General features: G+C 38.3%; 1 protein-coding gene across 3 annotated transcripts in view; it reads right to left on the reverse strand.

The window, feature by feature from the left end:
* LOC148540743 (ferric reductase 1-like) overlaps positions 1-18,385 on the reverse strand; it is a 211,477-nt gene that overhangs the window by 55,058 nt on the left and 138,034 nt on the right. For all 3 annotated transcript variants that reach the window (XM_088481523.1, XM_088481505.1, XM_088481514.1), the window contains one exon: positions 1,305-1,503. In XM_088481523.1, the coding sequence (XP_088337649.1) occupies positions 1,305-1,503 (199 nt within the window). The remainder of the gene's footprint in view (positions 1-1,304; positions 1,504-18,385) is intronic.

Genomic DNA, 18,385 nt, shown 5'->3' on the forward strand with positions numbered 1-18,385 from the left:
GTGGTATGTTTTGGATCATGAGCAGTTCCTTTCCTTCTCCATACTCTTCTCTTCCCATCACTCTGGTACAAGTTTATCTTTGTTCCAGAACTGTAATGGCTTTTTTAGATGTTGTTTGGAAAACTCTAATCTGGTCTTGTTTTTGAGTCTCACCAATGGTATACATCTTGTGGTGAACCTTCTATATTCACTCTTGTGAAGTCTTCTCTTGATTGTTGACTTTGACACATATACACCTACCTCCTGGAGAGTGTTCTTAATTTGGCCAACTGTTGTGAAGGGGTTTTTCTTCACCAGGGAAATAATTCTTCTGTCATCCACCACAGTTGTTTTCCGTCATCTTCCGGGTCTTTTGGTGTTGCTGAGTTCTCCGGTGCATTCTTTCTTTTTAAGAATGTTCCAAGCAGTTGATTTGGCCACACCTAATGTTTTTGCTATCTCTCTGATGGGTTTGTTTTGATTTTTCAGCCTAATGATGGCTTGCTTCACTGATAGTGACATCTCTTTGGATCTCATATTGAGAGTCGACAGCAACTGATTCCAAATGCAAATGTCATACCTAGAATCAACTCCAGACCTTTTACCTGCTTAATTGATAATGAAATAACGAGGGAATAGCCCACACCTGTCCATGAAATAGCTTTTGAGTTGATAGTCCCATTACTTTTGGCCCCTTAAAAAGTGGGAGGCACATATAGAAACCATTGTAATTCCTACACCGTTCACCTAATTTGGATGTAATTACCCTCAAATTAATTCTGAAAGTCTGCAGTTAAAGCACATCTTGTTTGTTTTATTTCAAAGCCATTGTGGTGGTGAATAGTGGCCAAAATATGAAAATTCTGTCAATGTCCCAATATTTATGCACCTGACTGTACAAAGGTCTGGCAGGATTCTGACTGTCAGGATGCCGCTGTTGGTATTCTGACTGTCGACATCCTGACCGCTGGGATCCCATACCCAACTCCCTATTTCATTTATGTGAAAAATGATTCTTTATTTTCAAATTAGTCCAATTCCCAGTAAGAGTCTGCTTTGGCATGACAATAAATAAAGCACAAGGACAGGCACTTAACGTGGCTGAAGATGACCTAAGTGGAGACTCTTTTGCTCATGGACAACGTTACTTGGCCCTTTTGTGTATCACATTAAAACTAAATCTTTTCGTGATGACATCAAGAGTAAAATGACTAATGTTGTCTACAAGGTCTAGCAATGCCTACCTCGGGTAAAAAAGACTATCGCCGTAAATTCAAAATTGTTCCAGTGCGAAGTCGGGGCCCGTCGCTATAGATTGTATTTACCTGTAATACTTTCCCCAGGGCTATAGGTGGTTTTAGCCAAAGATAAAATATAAGGTGAGGAGGTGGTTTGGGTGGAGGCATCATGATTAGGTATCATTGAAATGCAGGAATCTGTAACTTGGCCATTTGAATAGGCATAAATACAAATGGGAACACATGTGATGAGTAGAATGGCGATATTTTGTAAGAATCTATCCATCTGTTGAGAAAAGTGTATATATATTACAATATGTTTTATATCAGTACAGTTAATAAAGTAATGATTTTCAATACTTTGTAAATTAAACTCTAGGTTAAATAGACTTTTTATGTAAATTAAAATGAAAATATTATTTGAAAACCTTTGTTAATAATTACCTCAAAATATAATGTATGGCAGAACGTTGTGTTTATAAATATGGGATCAGGTCAGAATGACACCAGGTTCTGAATGTCAACCGTCAAAATGTCAACATGAAAAATGTCCACATAAACATAATGTCAACATTTAACATATTGACAGCAGAATGTTGACAGTAAATTTTTATGTTATTTTTAGGGTTAGTGTTAGGTGTAGACTAAAATATGCAAAATAAACTGTACAGTATGTCGACATTCTGGTGTCGATATGTTAAATATTGACATTATGAATATGTCGACTTCTTTAAAATGTAAATCTCGACACATTGCTTGTCAAACTGATGCCCATGTTGACATGATGGTTGACATTCAGAATTTGTCAACATTCGGAATGTCGACTCTTCATACAGTACCACTCCCATAGTAATATAATACTTTTTGTCACTGTAACAGTGTTCATTATAAGAAAAATTATACCAAATATTTGAAATAACAATCAGGTGTAAGACAGTATATTTCATGGCAATTAAGTTTTAAACAAATGAGCTGCTCCTAATAGTGGTCTCACCTGTCAACCCCACAAAAAATAAACAAATAAAAATCTCAAATTGCTTATCTCAGTAGACTCCAAACATAGTATAGATACTTATATGCATACATTTAGATAAATATCCAAACAAGGAGCGCTAAACACAGAATGTATAAAAAAATAGATTTTTAATATATACAATAAACACACAATAAAACACCTAATATGCACACAATTTATCTCCATACTGGTAAGAGAACATGTTATACTACTGTTAAAGTTGCAAAAAAAATATGATGAGATCACATCAGCAGGAGGTGTCCCTAACCCATACCAATGTGAGTGTATGACCGTAATTACAATATCTCGATTCCTGATTAAAGTTAAATATTTGATCAATAGGTCTTAATTGACCAATTGTTCAATAAAAGTCTGTCGGAGCCCAATAGTAATTAGATAGAAAAATTCTTTATAGAGATCCAAACAGATGTATTTATTTGGAATGTTAGTCTTGAGCTAAATGTCCATATGCATATTGCTGAGATCACTCTATTTAGCTGGCATGCAGATTTTAGGGCTGTCCCGTTAGACCAAGGTGCAGTGTTCTGATCATATGCACCTGAACGGATGGAGAACTGCTAACCATTAGTAGACTTGTATGGTAATGTAGTGTTCTATTTGGAGACGCTCCAACATAGCTGATACATTTGACTTGCTTATAGGTGTCAAAAGATTTGAAATGATCTTATTCTTAGATTGACCAATGGGATTCCATTATCAATTAAACAAAAATCTAAATCACCTATACCAAATATTTCACGTATGAATAGTTGTTACAGTGTGTATATTAAAATATCACTATAATGAAGAATGAATATTAAAATCAACAATAATAATTCCTTATACAGCTAAAACCAAAATATATAAATGAAATGTATTCACACATCCCAGAGTCAGATCCCAGAACTAGTCTGGCCAGATGATTTAACATACCCATAGATGGGAAGAAACCAGCTCACAATACAAGCTAATTAGCATTTGTTTACATATAGCCACAGTTCACAGATAGCTAGCCTCACACAGGAAAGCTTAGAACAATAGCCCAAATTTAAAGTGAATAGTAGTTCCAGTTGACCAATCAGATATTCCTTTTCTGACCACACCTCACAGGTGAGAGAGACACAGGATAGCATTCACACTGTGGACACATGCTTGCAAGGACACACCAGAGACAGGCAGAGCAGACTCCCCCCCCAGAAGGCCAGAATGCAGCTTCATTCCCCAGGGGAGGCCTGGAGATATCTACTCGTAATGGCTAAGTAAACTATACATTAGATGGCCTATTTGGGTATTTGTAACAAGTTTGTATTAATCTGTTTATAGCTTGTATAGATAGTTTGTAGTGATTAATATTGTGGTTCATAGTTGAATCTTTGTTAGCGGCCAGGTTATCAAGCTGTAATGCTTTGGTTATGCCTTAGTTTGTGTTAATCTGTAGTAGACAATATGTAAAAGTTTGCAGTGATTTGGGTTCAGTTTTACATATATGGCTGGCTGTGATATATATTAAGTTTATAGGTATACTCTTTCCCCCTTCCTTCCCATGTGCTTGAACAATAGCATAGTCTGAGAAAGATAGGTTTAATGTGTGTTGTATTCTTGTGGTCTGACTGTATCATTGTGTAGTTAAGATTAAGATGGAAATTGGGTAAAATATTGCAATCTGTAGATATATAATTGTTTGATATCAGCTGATGATGAAGGAATCCGTAACTCGGTAGTGGTCAATTACATTGTACTAAGTTTATAAGTAATGTACACTGTTTAGTAGTTTATACTTTGTGAAACATTATATAATGGAATCAGGTTGAATTCAGCTAGTGGTTGTGGTTCCATGGGAGTTGCGGATTGCTAGCCATATTGTGATAGTAATGTGAAGTTATATATTATCGTAGTTTGGGAATTTAAAGATGGCTACCTCCATGTGGTATGAACAAAGGAAATTCCATGTGCTCTCCCCCTTCCCCCATTGACCCATGTGTTCAATGGAAATTGAAGTTGGTCCATGTGGTTGGTGGATGCTTTATAGTATTATGATAGAATTGTGTACTATGAGTTGTTTACTGGTATTTTAACTATTACAGAGGAATCAGCTTATATGTATTATACAACGTTATAGTATCTGAAAAGCTTGTATAGTATAGTGGATGTAATCATAGGCTAGTATCAGTGTTATATCAGGGAAGTTGAAAATATTAGACACTATTATACAATATAATATACTGTTTTGGTCAAAAGATATCACACAGTTGTAGTGGGTGAGAGTATTGGTATTCCAGAACATGGCATTATGGGAGTCTTCAATGTGAGTTTTCATAATGGAGTTTGCCTAGGGATCATGAGGCTTGCAAACAAAGGAAAGAGCATGTGCTTCGGTCCTTCCCCTTCCCCACGGTCTAGTGGGTACTGGATGAGGTCTGTTGTAGGATGGTATTGTTGTATATTGGAATCAGCTTGTGTTGTACATGTTGGAATATTAAATGGTGCAGTGTTTGCCTGATGTGTTGGCATATGATATTCAGCTTGCATATTTAATTAACTATGGCATTATGGGAGTCTTCAATGTGAGTTTTCAAAATGGAGTTTGTGTTCAGAGACCATGCGGTTTGAACAATAGGACAAAGGGTCCCAACAACCCCCACTCACACACTCGGCAATTATATATATATATATATATATATATATATATATATCTCGTCTATATTGTATTTTAACAAGCATTGATTTTATGAAGATGGATTGGAAGAATATAAAACATTTTACTTATAACACGTGTGCATCGTTATCTTTATGGAAGGAAATTATCCAAATGATTTAAAGGGTATATAATTCTGGTTAAACACTTTGCGAATTTCATATATTTATGTTACTTATAACCTGATAGTTATTATATGAAAAATAGAAGTTTGCTTCAGATATATTGGGATTAAACGAGCTGGCAATGGCCTGTGGGTACAAATAGAAAGAAGGAAAAAAACACCCCTTATCAATGACGCCCGAACAAGTCTGCTTTTAAAATTGTGGAAATCATCATTAGCACCCCGAACAGGTCTGTTTATAATAGTGGTAACTTATAATTGTTGCTGTTTACAATTTTAATTCCCACAATTAAAAAAAGGCAGAGTACCCACATTTTTTTGTGTTAGTTTTTTTGTTTGTACACAGGATGCCACTTGTAGAATGGCAATCCAGCGATGCCTGATTTAATTATAATTCTCACAGATTGTTTGTTTTCACTTATGAATGGTTGCACAAGATATGTAACAGTTTCTCTTTCCAACAAGCGTATTTTGCAGGATTGCAAGGCCTGAAGTTACACTGAACAGCAGGCTCTAAGCAATGGTGACTCCTGGTTATTCAAGGTACCCTGTATTAACACTTTCTGTGCTGCATATATCATATCTGCAATAACACACTACAAAAAAAGAAACACACTCACACTTGATACAATAGATCTCTTTACAACATCATGGCTGCATTACCATGAGGCTCCACCATCCCCCATTCATAGCAACACAAAAGCACACAACTCACACATGCAAATATATACACAAATAATTGTTTTCCCTGATAGATTGCAATCCACAATTTATTTATAGATATTATTAATCTGCCGGAAGTGCAGGAAAACATTTATATCCCTTAAAATATACATACAGAATATCATATATTCCCCCACATAGACACACGCATGTACACTTCTCACACATACATTCACGGTATATCACTCCATTTATTTCTGTTTAATTCACCCTGCAGCATATCTGCAGTGAAACTTGTACATTAAGGTAACACATTACACATTAGCACATGTACAATGCATGTTTTATAGTACTGGAGAATTCATAATTAATCGCAGAAAACACAATTTTTTTTATATATTTGAAGCAAATGAATGCAAATTGGAAATTCATCTTAGTGATGGTAAAATTATTTTACCTATTGTACTGCAATGTATTGCAGGATTGTTCCAATGTCGCGTGTTCTGATAATGTCACAAACATTACAATTGGCAAATTTTATGATGTTTGGTAGAATAATCATGATTTATACAGGAGCTAGAATTCATCACCAATGTGAATTATGATTTGCAATCATTACCTTCTGTTGTTCTCAATGTCTGATTGTGAACAAAATGGGGGGTTATACAAAATCTCGGAAAACAGGGATCTGTGTAATATGGCATTACTGAACACACACATGGCTGCATAACAGAAATTTGCGCTGTACACATGATTTCTGTGTGGAGTTTGTATGTACTTCTGAAAAATCCATGCAATACAACAGATTATAGAGTTATTTTAGGTTAAGAAATTCACTTCTGAGTAAGTTATAACATGTGGTGTGTTATACTGTATTATCTGTGTATTAGATCGCATGTAAACCACATATAATCTTGCAGTTATAACTGAGTATGATTTAAAGGTTTGCATAATATGCATAATACATTGTTTAAGATAATCAGGGACTTGATGTGTTTTATCAAGGAATATTAGGGCGGTTATGAGCCCTGTGAAAGCTTGCATGTTTAGCTCACATGAAGCTTTGGTCGCTATACATGCATAGAGCATAAGCGATGATGACCCAGTGTCTGGGGTCTGGTGGCATAGGACAGGATACGTAAGAAAACTGTATGGAAAGGTTAGCAAGGTTCAAAGAGATTTAAAATGCTTATGAATTTATGTAAGTCATTCTGTTGTTTTAATTCTAACCATTACTTCCTACAGAAGCATGTCTTTAATAGTTGTCTGAGCGGGTACTGCATTTTGGCGACGCGGTAAGAATTTTGAGCAGAGAAGCGCGCACTGAGAATCTGTGAATGGCGTGAATTAGCTACTCTCGCTGGCTGATCTCAGATCTGTAAGATAAATTCTCCAATCTAGTAAGGATTGAGGACTTCATTTCCACCAATACAGACAGGAAAAAGTAATACACCAGCAGTGTCAGACTGGAACAATGGGGATCACTGGAGGTTTTCTGTACCGCTATGGTCCAGTCTGACCCTTTATACTAGTCATAACTCAGATAGATATGGATTTCTGTAAATAGATTAAGGAACTCGCAAAGGGAGGTATTAGTGTTTAACCGATTTATTCAGTTCTGTGATAGATATATATAGGTAAAACCGGTGTGAAGCTTAGAATCAGGTAATGTATTGCTAAACAGGGTATGATTAATTGGATCATATAGCAGGTTTGCAATGAGTCCTGTAATAATCATTCTATATATATTGGTAAGCAGAATATTGTTTAAAAAGACTGAATCGCAGGTCGGCGAAGTCTTTAATAAAGGTATAAATGGATAATTTAAGATGCCATAGATGTTAGGATGTCTGAATATTTGTTTTCCTTTAGGTAAACAGGTCATGTGGTAATTATATATGACTGCAGGAAATATGATTTTTAGACAGCGATATACATTACATTATAGATATTAAGAGACAATGTGATATGCGTAATACTCAGAGCATTAGACATGGGATGTTCCTTAGAAGTAGGGATATCATATGAAAAGCAGAAATAAGGAAATCTAGATTTGTCGTTACTGCGGTAAATAAGGAGACGTCCTTATGATACTGATTACAGGTGATAATGGATTTAACCTTTATGCTTATAGCAATGTTTATGATATATGCAATTGTTCTCAAGACTGTATATGGTATAATATGGGTTAAAAACAGACAGGTGGTATAAAATCCTGCTCATTTTAAATCCCAGGTGTATACAGGTAAAATATAATGGTATAAATTATGTATATCGGAGTAAAGGATTCAAAAATCCCCTAGTGGTAGTAAGTAAGTATTCTAACCCCTGACCAAATTCATAGGAATTGGAAGATGGGAGGACAAGGTCTTTTTTGTAGTATCTTGGAAATATTAATAGCTGAAAATACTGTGTATTTCTCATGAAGTGACGTATGTGGTAAATGACATTGGAACTGTTGTAATTGGTAACAGTTCATAAGGAATAGTTCTTAGAGATATCAAGTGATTGATAGTAACAGGCACAAACGTGATATTGTTGTGTTTATAAATCCCTGTAAAATCTAGTTAAATTGTGGTGTAGGTATTACGTATAACCCAATGGTGGAGGTTTCATTCACCAGAACAGGGGGATTGCCATAGATCATAAAAATATGCATATGATCATAGTTTTAAATTGCTGCAGTGACAATAACTCAGCGGAATGTAAGATTTTTTTTTTCCCAAAACACCTGTTGTAATTTTGATGTTTTACCTCTAGCGACCAGTAGGGACACTCACAGGTCCTAGGAGGAAAAGTAGTAGAAGGGGAAATACACATCCATTTCCCAGCAGAGGTGGTAATGCCTGGAATTACTAAGGGTTTTTAATGACAAAAATTACATTTAAGGTTGTTTTAAAATGGTCTTTTATGTAAACAGGTTCCACAGGATGATTTTCTGTTACTAATAAATGAATTGGGTATATCTATTAACAGTTTATATGTTTCCAATAGATAGGAATTATTTACATATTGACATGTCTGTATTATGTAAACTAACATTTCTTTCTATTTTCTCGGAACATCGGAATGTAGGTTAAAGTAGATCAAATGGCCCAAGACATCCCTGATTCTCCTCAACAATTAATACACAGATTATTGTCAGGAGAAAAGGGGGGGTGTTATATGGGTATTTGAAGGTTGGAAATTTAGAATTTCCCAGATTAGGGATATTTTTTGGGGAGATTTTCATATATCAATGAGAAAAACAAAGGCATTGTAGGATCTTGAATGCCATCTAGTGGAGAAAACGATGTAAAGTTGAGTCTGTAACACTCATCAATGTTAATGATATGTGATTTTTGGAAACTCCAATATGGAGCAGACAAAATTCTAAACTATCACAGTGGGTGGGAGGGACTTCTAATGCACGGAGAATCTGTTTTTCATCTATGTAGGTAAATCAAGTCAACAACAGGATATGTGAAGACTGCAGACAGATCGGATGGAAGACAAGACATCAGATTTGGTAGGAAAGATGGAGACATTCAAAAGTACTGATATCTCTCAATTTCTTATTTAGATGCTGACAAGGCCCAGCTGCAGACAGACGATATTCCTGGCAGATGACTACACGGACCCTAAGAGGATCAGACGGAACACAGATCGGAAGATGATCAGATGGAACAGATCGGAAGGACCAGGATATGCAGCATCCAAAGCAGATGTCCATGATGACAACACTCCAGAAGTGCGCCCTCATCCCATGTGGCGAACATGACATCTATAGGCTTTTGATCCCAAATGTTAATAAAAATTAGGAAAGGGTTTGGTTCAAATATGAAAGATTTTTTATCCTTACATACGCTCAAACAAGGTTTTTCCATCTACATATGCGAAGCAGGAGAGGATCGTTACTTCTCCGCCCTTTCATTACCTTTTATTTTGAACTGTGAAAATTACATTGTTATGATTCTCTCCAAACTAAATTCTCTCTCTTCTCACTACCTGTACGATCAGCGAACATACACATAACACATACACTAAAATAGTGATAATACACAAGCTTATGTCAGTTCAACTGTCAGATATCATTGAACTCACAAAAGGGGGAAATGTTACAGTGTGTATATTAAAATATCACTATAATGAAGAATGAATATTAAAATCAACAATAATAATTCCTTATACAGCTAAAACCAAAATATATAAATGAAATGTATTCACACATCCCAGAGTCAGATCCCAGAACTAGTCTGGCCAGATGATTTAACATACCCATAGATGGGAAGAAACCAGCTCACAATACAAGCTAATTAGCATTTGTTTACATATAGCCACAGTTCACAGATAGCTAGCCTCACACAGGAAAGCTTAGAACAATAGCCCAAGTTTAAAGTGAATAGTAGTTCCAGTTGACCAATCGGATATTCCCTTTCTGACCACACCTCACAGGTGAGAGAGACACAGGATAGCATTCACACTGTGGACACATGCTTGCAAGGACACACCAGAGACAGTCAGAGCAGACTCCCCCCCCAGAAGGCCAGAATGCAGCTTCATTCCCCAGGGGAGGCCTGGAGATATCTACGCAAAATGGCTAGGTAAACTGTACATTAGATAGCCTATATAATATTTGAAACTAGTTTGAATTAATCTGTTTTTAGCTTATATAGATAGTTTGTAGTGATGTATTTAGTGATTAATATTGTGGTTCATAGTGGAATCTTTGTTAACGGCCAGGTTATCAAGCTGTAATGCTTTGGTTATGCCTTAGTTTGTGTTAATCTGTAGTAGACAATATGTAAAAGTTTGCAGTGATTTGGGTTCAGTTTTATACATATAGCTGGCTGTGTTATAGGTATTCTTTTTTCCCCTTCCTTCCAATGTGTTAGAACAATAACATAGTCTGAGTAAGATAGGTTTAATGTGTGTTGTATTCTTTTGGTCTGACTGTATCATTGTGTAGTTAAGATTAGGATGGAAATTGGGTAAAATATTGCAATCTGTAGATATATAATTGTTTGATATCAGCTGATGATGAAGGAACCCATAACTCGGTAGTGGTCAATTACATTGTACTAAGTTTATAAGTAATGTACACTGTTTAGTAGTTTATACTTTGTGAAACATTATATAATGGAATCAGGTTGAATTCAGCTAGTGGTTGTGGTTCCATGGGAGTTGCGGATTGCTAGCCATATTGTGATAGTATTGTGAAGTTATATATTATCATAGTTTGGGAATTTAAAGATGGCTACCTCCATGTGGTATGAACAAAGGAAATTCCATGTGCTCTCCCCCTTCCCCCATTGACCCATGTGTTCAATGGAAATTGAAGTTGGTCCATGTGGTTGGTGGATGCTTTATAGTATTATGATATAATTGTGTACTATGAGTTGTATACTGGTATTTTAACTATTACAGAGGAATCAGCTTATATGTATTATACAACGTTATAGTATCTGAAAAGCTTGTATAGTATAGTGGATGTAATCATAGGCTAGTATCAGTGTTATATCAGGGAAGTTGAAAATATTAGACACTATTATACAATATAATGTGCTGTTTTGGTCAAAAGATATCACACAGTTGTAGTTGGTGAGAGTATTGGTATTCCAGAACATGGCATTATGGGAGTCTTCAATGTGAGTTTTCATAATGGAGTTTGCCTAGGGATCATGAGGCTTGCAAACAAAGGAAAGAGCATGTGCTTCGGCCCTTCCCCCTCCCCTCGGTCTAGTGGGTACTGGATGAGGTCTGTTGTAGGATGGTATTGTTGTATATTGGAATCAGCTTGTGTTGTACATGTTGGAATATTAAATGGTGCAGTGTTTGCCTGATGTGTTGGCATATGATATTCAGCTTGCATATTTAATTAACTATGGCATTATGGGAGTCTTCAATGTGAGTTTTCAAAATGGAGTTTGTGTTCAGAGACCATGCGGTTTGAACAATAGGACAAAGGGTCCCAACAACCCCCACTCACACACTCGGCAATCATATATATATATATATATATATATATATATATATATCTCTATCTCTCTCTCTCTCTAGTCTATATTGTATTTTAACAAGCATTGATTTTATGAAGATTGATTGGAAGAATATAAAACATTTTACTTATAACACGTGTGTATCGTTATCTTTATGGAAGGAAATTATCCAAATGATTTAAAGGTTATATAATTCTGGTTAAACACTTTGCGAAGTTCATATATTTATGTTACTTATAACCTGATAGTTATTATATGAAAAATAGAAGTTTGCTTCAGATATATTGGTATTAAACGAGCTGGCAATGGCCTGTGGGTACAAATAGAAAGAAGGAAAAAAAACACCCCTTATCAATAGTCAAAACATTATCCTCCCCTTTACGTTCGTTCCATACATGTCTGTAGAGGTTATGTGAACTTCTTTTTTAAGTTTCTTCTATGTTCTAGGAAACGAATATTCAAACTACATGTAGTTCAATACATTTATTGAATTCCACATATGCAAGATATCACATATACTGTATCACATAAGTGGAAGAACAGTTATCAAAATGTTTAATGTTAAACTTCTATTTTAGAGAATGAGATTGGAATTCAGATTTCCTATGTTCAATAAATTTACACGTAAAGCATCTGTTCTTACCACATTTGTAGCAACCTTTTAAATTAATTGGTAGCCACATATCATTACACAGATTTGTTTCTGTCCCTCCATTCTCACCCTTCTTTGTTTCTTGTTATGAAAATACTAGGGGCTAATTTATTCTTAAGATTTTGTGACTTTTTAAACATCACTTTGGCATGAGTTTCCAAATATGGTGATAATATTTTCTGCACTCGAGAAAATTGTCTTATTTGAGTGTCATGAACTTGTAGCCAGAGTTATGTCCTATTCTGAGATGTGCATATGATGTGGAGACACCTTGTCACAAACCACTCTTCTCTGCTCTGCCGCCGAGCCACTTACCTGACACCCCGCTCCATGCTCTGGCTCCGTGGCAAATCTTCAGCAAGTCTGGGCACCTTCTGTCCAGTTGCGGTGGCTGCTTCCTCTCTCTGTGGCTTTCAGCAGGCTCTTCGGCATCCATGAGTGGCATCCCCACTGGCGCCAGCTGCTGGGCGCCGCCATGACAGTCTGGATCAGGTAACCAGATCCCCACCAATGGAAGACTAGTATTCCCGCACCTGACATCTGCAGCCAGTGGTCCATGGGTATAAAAGCATTTCACTTTGAACTAAACAGCGCCAATGCAATGTTGTGCACATTATTGCTGTGACCTTCTTCCTGAGCTCCTGCAAAATACTCTGTATATTGTCCAAGAGACTTCCAGTGCAGTTATAATCCTGCTGCACTGCCGGTCCCTGTCCTGTCTCAATTATTCCAGTCCCATTCGGGTTCTCAGCACTCTGGTCCCATTCTGGTTCTACAGTATTCCGGGCTTATTCCAGTTCTCAGCATTCCGGTACTACAGTATTCTGGTTCTTAAGTATTCTGGTCCCATTTAGTTTCTACAATATTACAGTTCCATTCCAGTTCTCCAGCATTCGTGTTCCATTCCAATTCTCAAGAAATATTGTCCCATTCTGGTTCTCAGCATTCTGGTCCCATTTCAGTTATACAGCATTCCGGCACCATTCCGGTTCCTCAGCATTCTGGTTCCATTCCGATTCTTAAAAATCCAGTCCCATTCCGGTTCTCAGCATTCCGGTCGGGTCCAGTGTATTCCAATCCCAGTCTGCTCCAGGGCTACTCCAGGTTCCACTTGATCCTGTTCCCATCTGGTTCTAGTGTGGCTGAAATTACCTAAGCTCTTCTTCATCTTGTCTACCTGCACATGTATGCATCAACTATCTCCACAGTGGTTCCAACCAAGACTCTAGCTGCTCCACCAATGCCTCCTGTCACCAGCCGCCAGATCTTGGCTACCAGTTACACACAGTGCATTCTCAATACATTCCACCATTCCTTGCTCTAATCCATGAGCAGAAAAAAAAATAGGTTGACCAGTTTTCCGCCACACCCACCCCAGATCCCATTCAAGACAGAGACTCAAGTCTGGGTTCACAAACAAGCACAAACGTGACAAACCTGTTTCAATTGGATCTCTTGCACCCAGCATGGGGTAGGTGTAAGAACTGATACTAATTATTTGTGGCTGTGGATGGAAAAACATTGGCAAGTGTGGCTATTTGCATGAAGACATGCATATACTTGCATTTACATATAGTTCCAAATCTGACTTGTGGCCACTTTGGGTGCTACCATCATATTTTATGATGAATGCCACTCAGAAAGGGTTTCCAGATCCTGGAAAACCCACCAACACCATCCTGGGAATAGGGTAGTCGCTTCATTGATAGGCTGGTCTCTCCTTCATGACTGTTCAACGTCTTGCCATCACATGTGTGTAGCCAGGAAGTGAGACAGACAGAAGAGTTTGTCTCTGCAGTGTTGGATGGAAAGAGATAAATGTGGTTTAAGGAGGTGGTTGTAATTTAATGATGGGGTGAGGGCTGTGGTTCATCATTCAATCGTTTGTGTGAGGTAATAATTATTTGTGGCTATTTTTTTGATGGTCAGGCTATTTATCTGTATTGTAGAGTCATGGTAGTGCTCGTTTAGTTTAGTGGGATGATGATACTAAATGTTTGCGCTGTTTGTGGGGAAACAGATCTATTTATTAAATATGGATACTAATTATTTAATGTTGGGGCTGTTTGGTGAAATATATGTTTATTTTTAAATGTGAATATTATTAATTTAAAGACTTTAAATAGGACTATTTATTAAAATATATACTACTGAATATATGCTTTATGGGACTGGTTACAGTAAGGAATGCATAATTTTTACTAGGGTTTGTCTGTCATTGATTCTGTAAGGGAAAACCAGATTGGTGCTCAATAACACTGGGGCTTATCAGAAACCCATTAGATGGTGGGCTAGAAGTAATAAATTAAGGATAGAATAGAATTATAAGTTCCAAAAAAGCCATGCCAAAGATTAACTTCTTGGGTATGCTGATTGTAGTACTATAAGTGTCAGAATGTACTTGGCTGCAAGTGACCAGGGGGTATGGAGAAGAGCACAAGGGCTGGTTGTGCCCAGGAAGTGGGTCTGCATGTGTTTTTTGTGGGACCCACTGCCCTGGGGAAACCAGCCTTTTTGCCCACTAATCTGAAATTGGGGGAATCATGTGGGGGGAACCCCACACATTGGCTCTCCCCTCTATTGTTCCGCTAGCCTTCACTGGTCAAGCCTAGTGCTGGAAATAGAAATACAGTACAGTATTAAGAGGAACCCATGCTCTTTGTCCTTCTGATTTCACCAATACCACCCTAGGCAGAAGCCTTTGTGTTGGTTATGATTAGAGGGGGACCCAATGCTTTTTCTTTCTTTAAATAATTTACTTATTTACAGCAAACACTTTGGAAACACGCTGAAAATATGAAGGAAACACGCTGGGAACATGCTGGACTACTGGAGATGTGTGGCCTTATTACCTGACACACATTACTGGAAGTTTGCTGACTCTTTAATTTGCAGCTTATTACATTCGATGGGTTTCAGACCAACCTTACTGGAAATTTCTCACAGAAACCCGCAGCCTTTTACATTATCCCACATGGAGTCTGATCCTGAATTGGTTGCAATTGCACCCTAATTGCAGGACTAATATGCAGTCACTAACTAAGCTGCCATTGTGGGCATATGAAAAATTGCAAATAGTGAAAGACATATGCAAGTCTGTATTGGTAGCATGTGCACCAGGCATATGTCATATTCATAATCTTTTTGAGAATGCGGAAGTGACCTTTTAGAAAACACAGGGCCGGATTAAGGTTTGTTTGGCTCCGGGGCAATACATTGTGGGGGCCCTACCAAAAAAATTGTTCATAAGATATGATGGCGATGAATTTAAAAAGTATAATGTACTCTTCTTTCCTATTCTCTTCTTTCTGTCTTTTCTTACCCTATGTTATCATTTATTTCCTTTTTTTATTACTGTTCTATTAGTTATATTTATTTTTATTGAAGTTATGGCAAGGTTTTTTATGTTTATGTGTAGGTATTTCTGCTCATTGTATCTACATTGTTCTTCATATTCACTTTGTGTTTATGTAGGCCGCTGTAGGCCATGTATGTGTTGTGCTTATTTTGCTTCAAAAAAAATAGATTGTACAAAAAAAAAGTATAATGTGTAAATACCTTCAGTACCACAAATGTATTAAACACACTGTTGTGGCCCCAGTTCACATTAATCCAGAAAATAAATACATGTTCACATATGCCACAGTGCACCCAATTGATGATTTAACTATGGAATCGGTATGAAATCCCGGCAGTCGGGATGCCTGATGTCAATATACCAACAGTGGCATCCCGATGCTCAGGATCTCGACAAGGGTCTGGTAAGTATAATAACCCTCCCCCCTTCTCCCCCTAAGCCTCCTTTTCTGCATCCTAACACTAAACCTCTCCCACACCCTAACTCTAACCCTCCCCATTAGTACCTAAACCTAACCCTCCCCCTTTGTTGCCTAAACCTAACCCTACCCCTTTAGTGTCTAACCCTAACCCCCCACAGTGGTGCCTAACCCTAACCCACCACCGAGGGTACCTAACTCTAACATTCCCCCCCTAAACCTAACCCCCACCTCCTCGGCTAAAACCTAACAAGCCAGATATACTTATGATCGGCATCCCGGCTGTCGGGATTCCGGCGTCGGGATGTCCACTACTGTCGATATTCCAGCATCAGTCTTCTGTCTGGGTAGTGGCATTCCGGCACCAGGATTTCGTCAGCCAGGATGCCAGCTGTAGGTGTCATATCTACATCCTGTAGCTTTGTGTGTGGGACCCCATATGTCGTAACCCCTGGGTGATCACCGGTTGCTCTGTTGTTAATCCGGCTCTGTGAAACTGTGTTGCATCTGGACAGATGTATCAACCCTTGCAGAGAGATACAAAGGAGAAGTTTCCCAAAGCTGGATGGGTACGGGATGCCAGTGCTCAGGATACCAGCAGTCAAAATCCCGATGCCGGCATCCCAACAGAGTAAGAATACTGACACTTGTCAGTCAGTATTCTAACCCTCCCCCTCTTCCTACCCTAACCCTCCCTGGTGCCTGACCCTAACCTCCATGATGCCTGACCTTAACCTCCCCCACTAGTGCCTAAAACTAACCTCCCCCTCCCTGCACCCCTAGTGCCTAACCCTAATGCTAACCCTCCCTCCAACCCCGCTTCTTTCCTTCGGGATTTTGGCAGTCGAGATGCTGGTGTGTGAATTCTGTCAAGTGTCAGGATTCCGGTGCAGGTATTCTGTACGCCAGAATCCTTGTGGTCGGGATATTGGCTGCATCCTGCCCAAAGCAACCAATCAGCTTCTGTCATTTATCAACATGATATGTTCCACTCTCAGCACTAGATGGAATCAATGCAAGAAAAAATCCTGTCCTCACGAAAATTTGTGTCCAGATGTAAAAATATTCATGGACTTAGGGCCTGAATCAGGGCAGAGTTTTTTTTTTCAACCAGCCCGCTCGCTAAGCTGTTGGTGCCCAACCACAGCTTGTGCGAGCGGGCTGGAGATGGTCACGATTATCGCGACCATCGGCATTGTGAGGAGACCCTAAGGTAGGGTCTCAGCACTCGCAATGCCGAGTTGACTTCCTGCTCTAATAAAACAGGAAGTCCACTACTGACATCACGAATAATGTCAGTAGGGCCGCCCACAAACGGCAGGCACCTCCGTTTGTGCTGCCACCCCCCTACCTGCCTACAAAATGGAGCAAGCTGTGAATCAACATCGACAGCTGCCCCGTTTTGTTGCGAGCCCCAGAGCGAGTGAAGTTCTCACTCGCTCTGGGGATTGTGCACGCGTGTGCCGCGTGCCGCGTGTGCACACTGGTCCACCATCAACCCGCTTGCGAGCGATATGCTCTCGCGAGCGGGTCTGAATCAGGCCCTTAGTTTCTAAGGATATGAATAACTTAGAACTTCGAAAAGCAACATCATCTGCATAACAACAACCTCAATTTGGAAGAAAAATTAGCCCTTAAACAACTGAGAGAATGGAATGAAGTTGTTATAAAACCCTCTGACAAGTGGGGCAACATCATTATTTGGCCAATAAAAATTTATTTAGAGGAAGCCCAGAGACAGCTAAATGACACCAACTGCTATAAACAACTTCTCTTCAATCCCACCAACAATTACATGTATATGTGCAACAAAATGATCAAAGGGGCCCACGAGGAAGGAACCATATCCAAAAATGAATATAATTTCCTGCAAGTAGAATACCCCAAGACACCCACACTTTATTTATTGCCGAAAGTGCATGAAAATAAAATTAAACCCCCTGGGAGACCAATAGTCTCAGGGATGGACAGCTTACTTGAGCAAGCTAGTATATTCTTGGATAGACACCTGAGACATCATGTTACTAGCCTTATCTTCAGGACACCTCAGATATCTTGAGAAAATTAAATGATGTACAACTGGATGAAGACCACTATCTAGTGACATAGGATGTAGAATCGCTGTATACCAGCATAGATCATCAACAAGGTATAGCAGCTTCCAAATACTTTCTCAAAGCTTATTTCATGATTTCCTACTGGAGCTTTTAGAATTTATTTTAAGTAGAAATTATTTTACTTTCAATAATACATTCTATTTACAGG

This window comes from Taudactylus pleione, unplaced genomic scaffold (assembly GCF_031769625.1).
Source record: "Taudactylus pleione unplaced genomic scaffold, aTauple2 ptg000017l, whole genome shotgun sequence".
NCBI classification, from domain to species: Eukaryota; Metazoa; Chordata; class Amphibia; order Anura; family Myobatrachidae; genus Taudactylus; species Taudactylus pleione.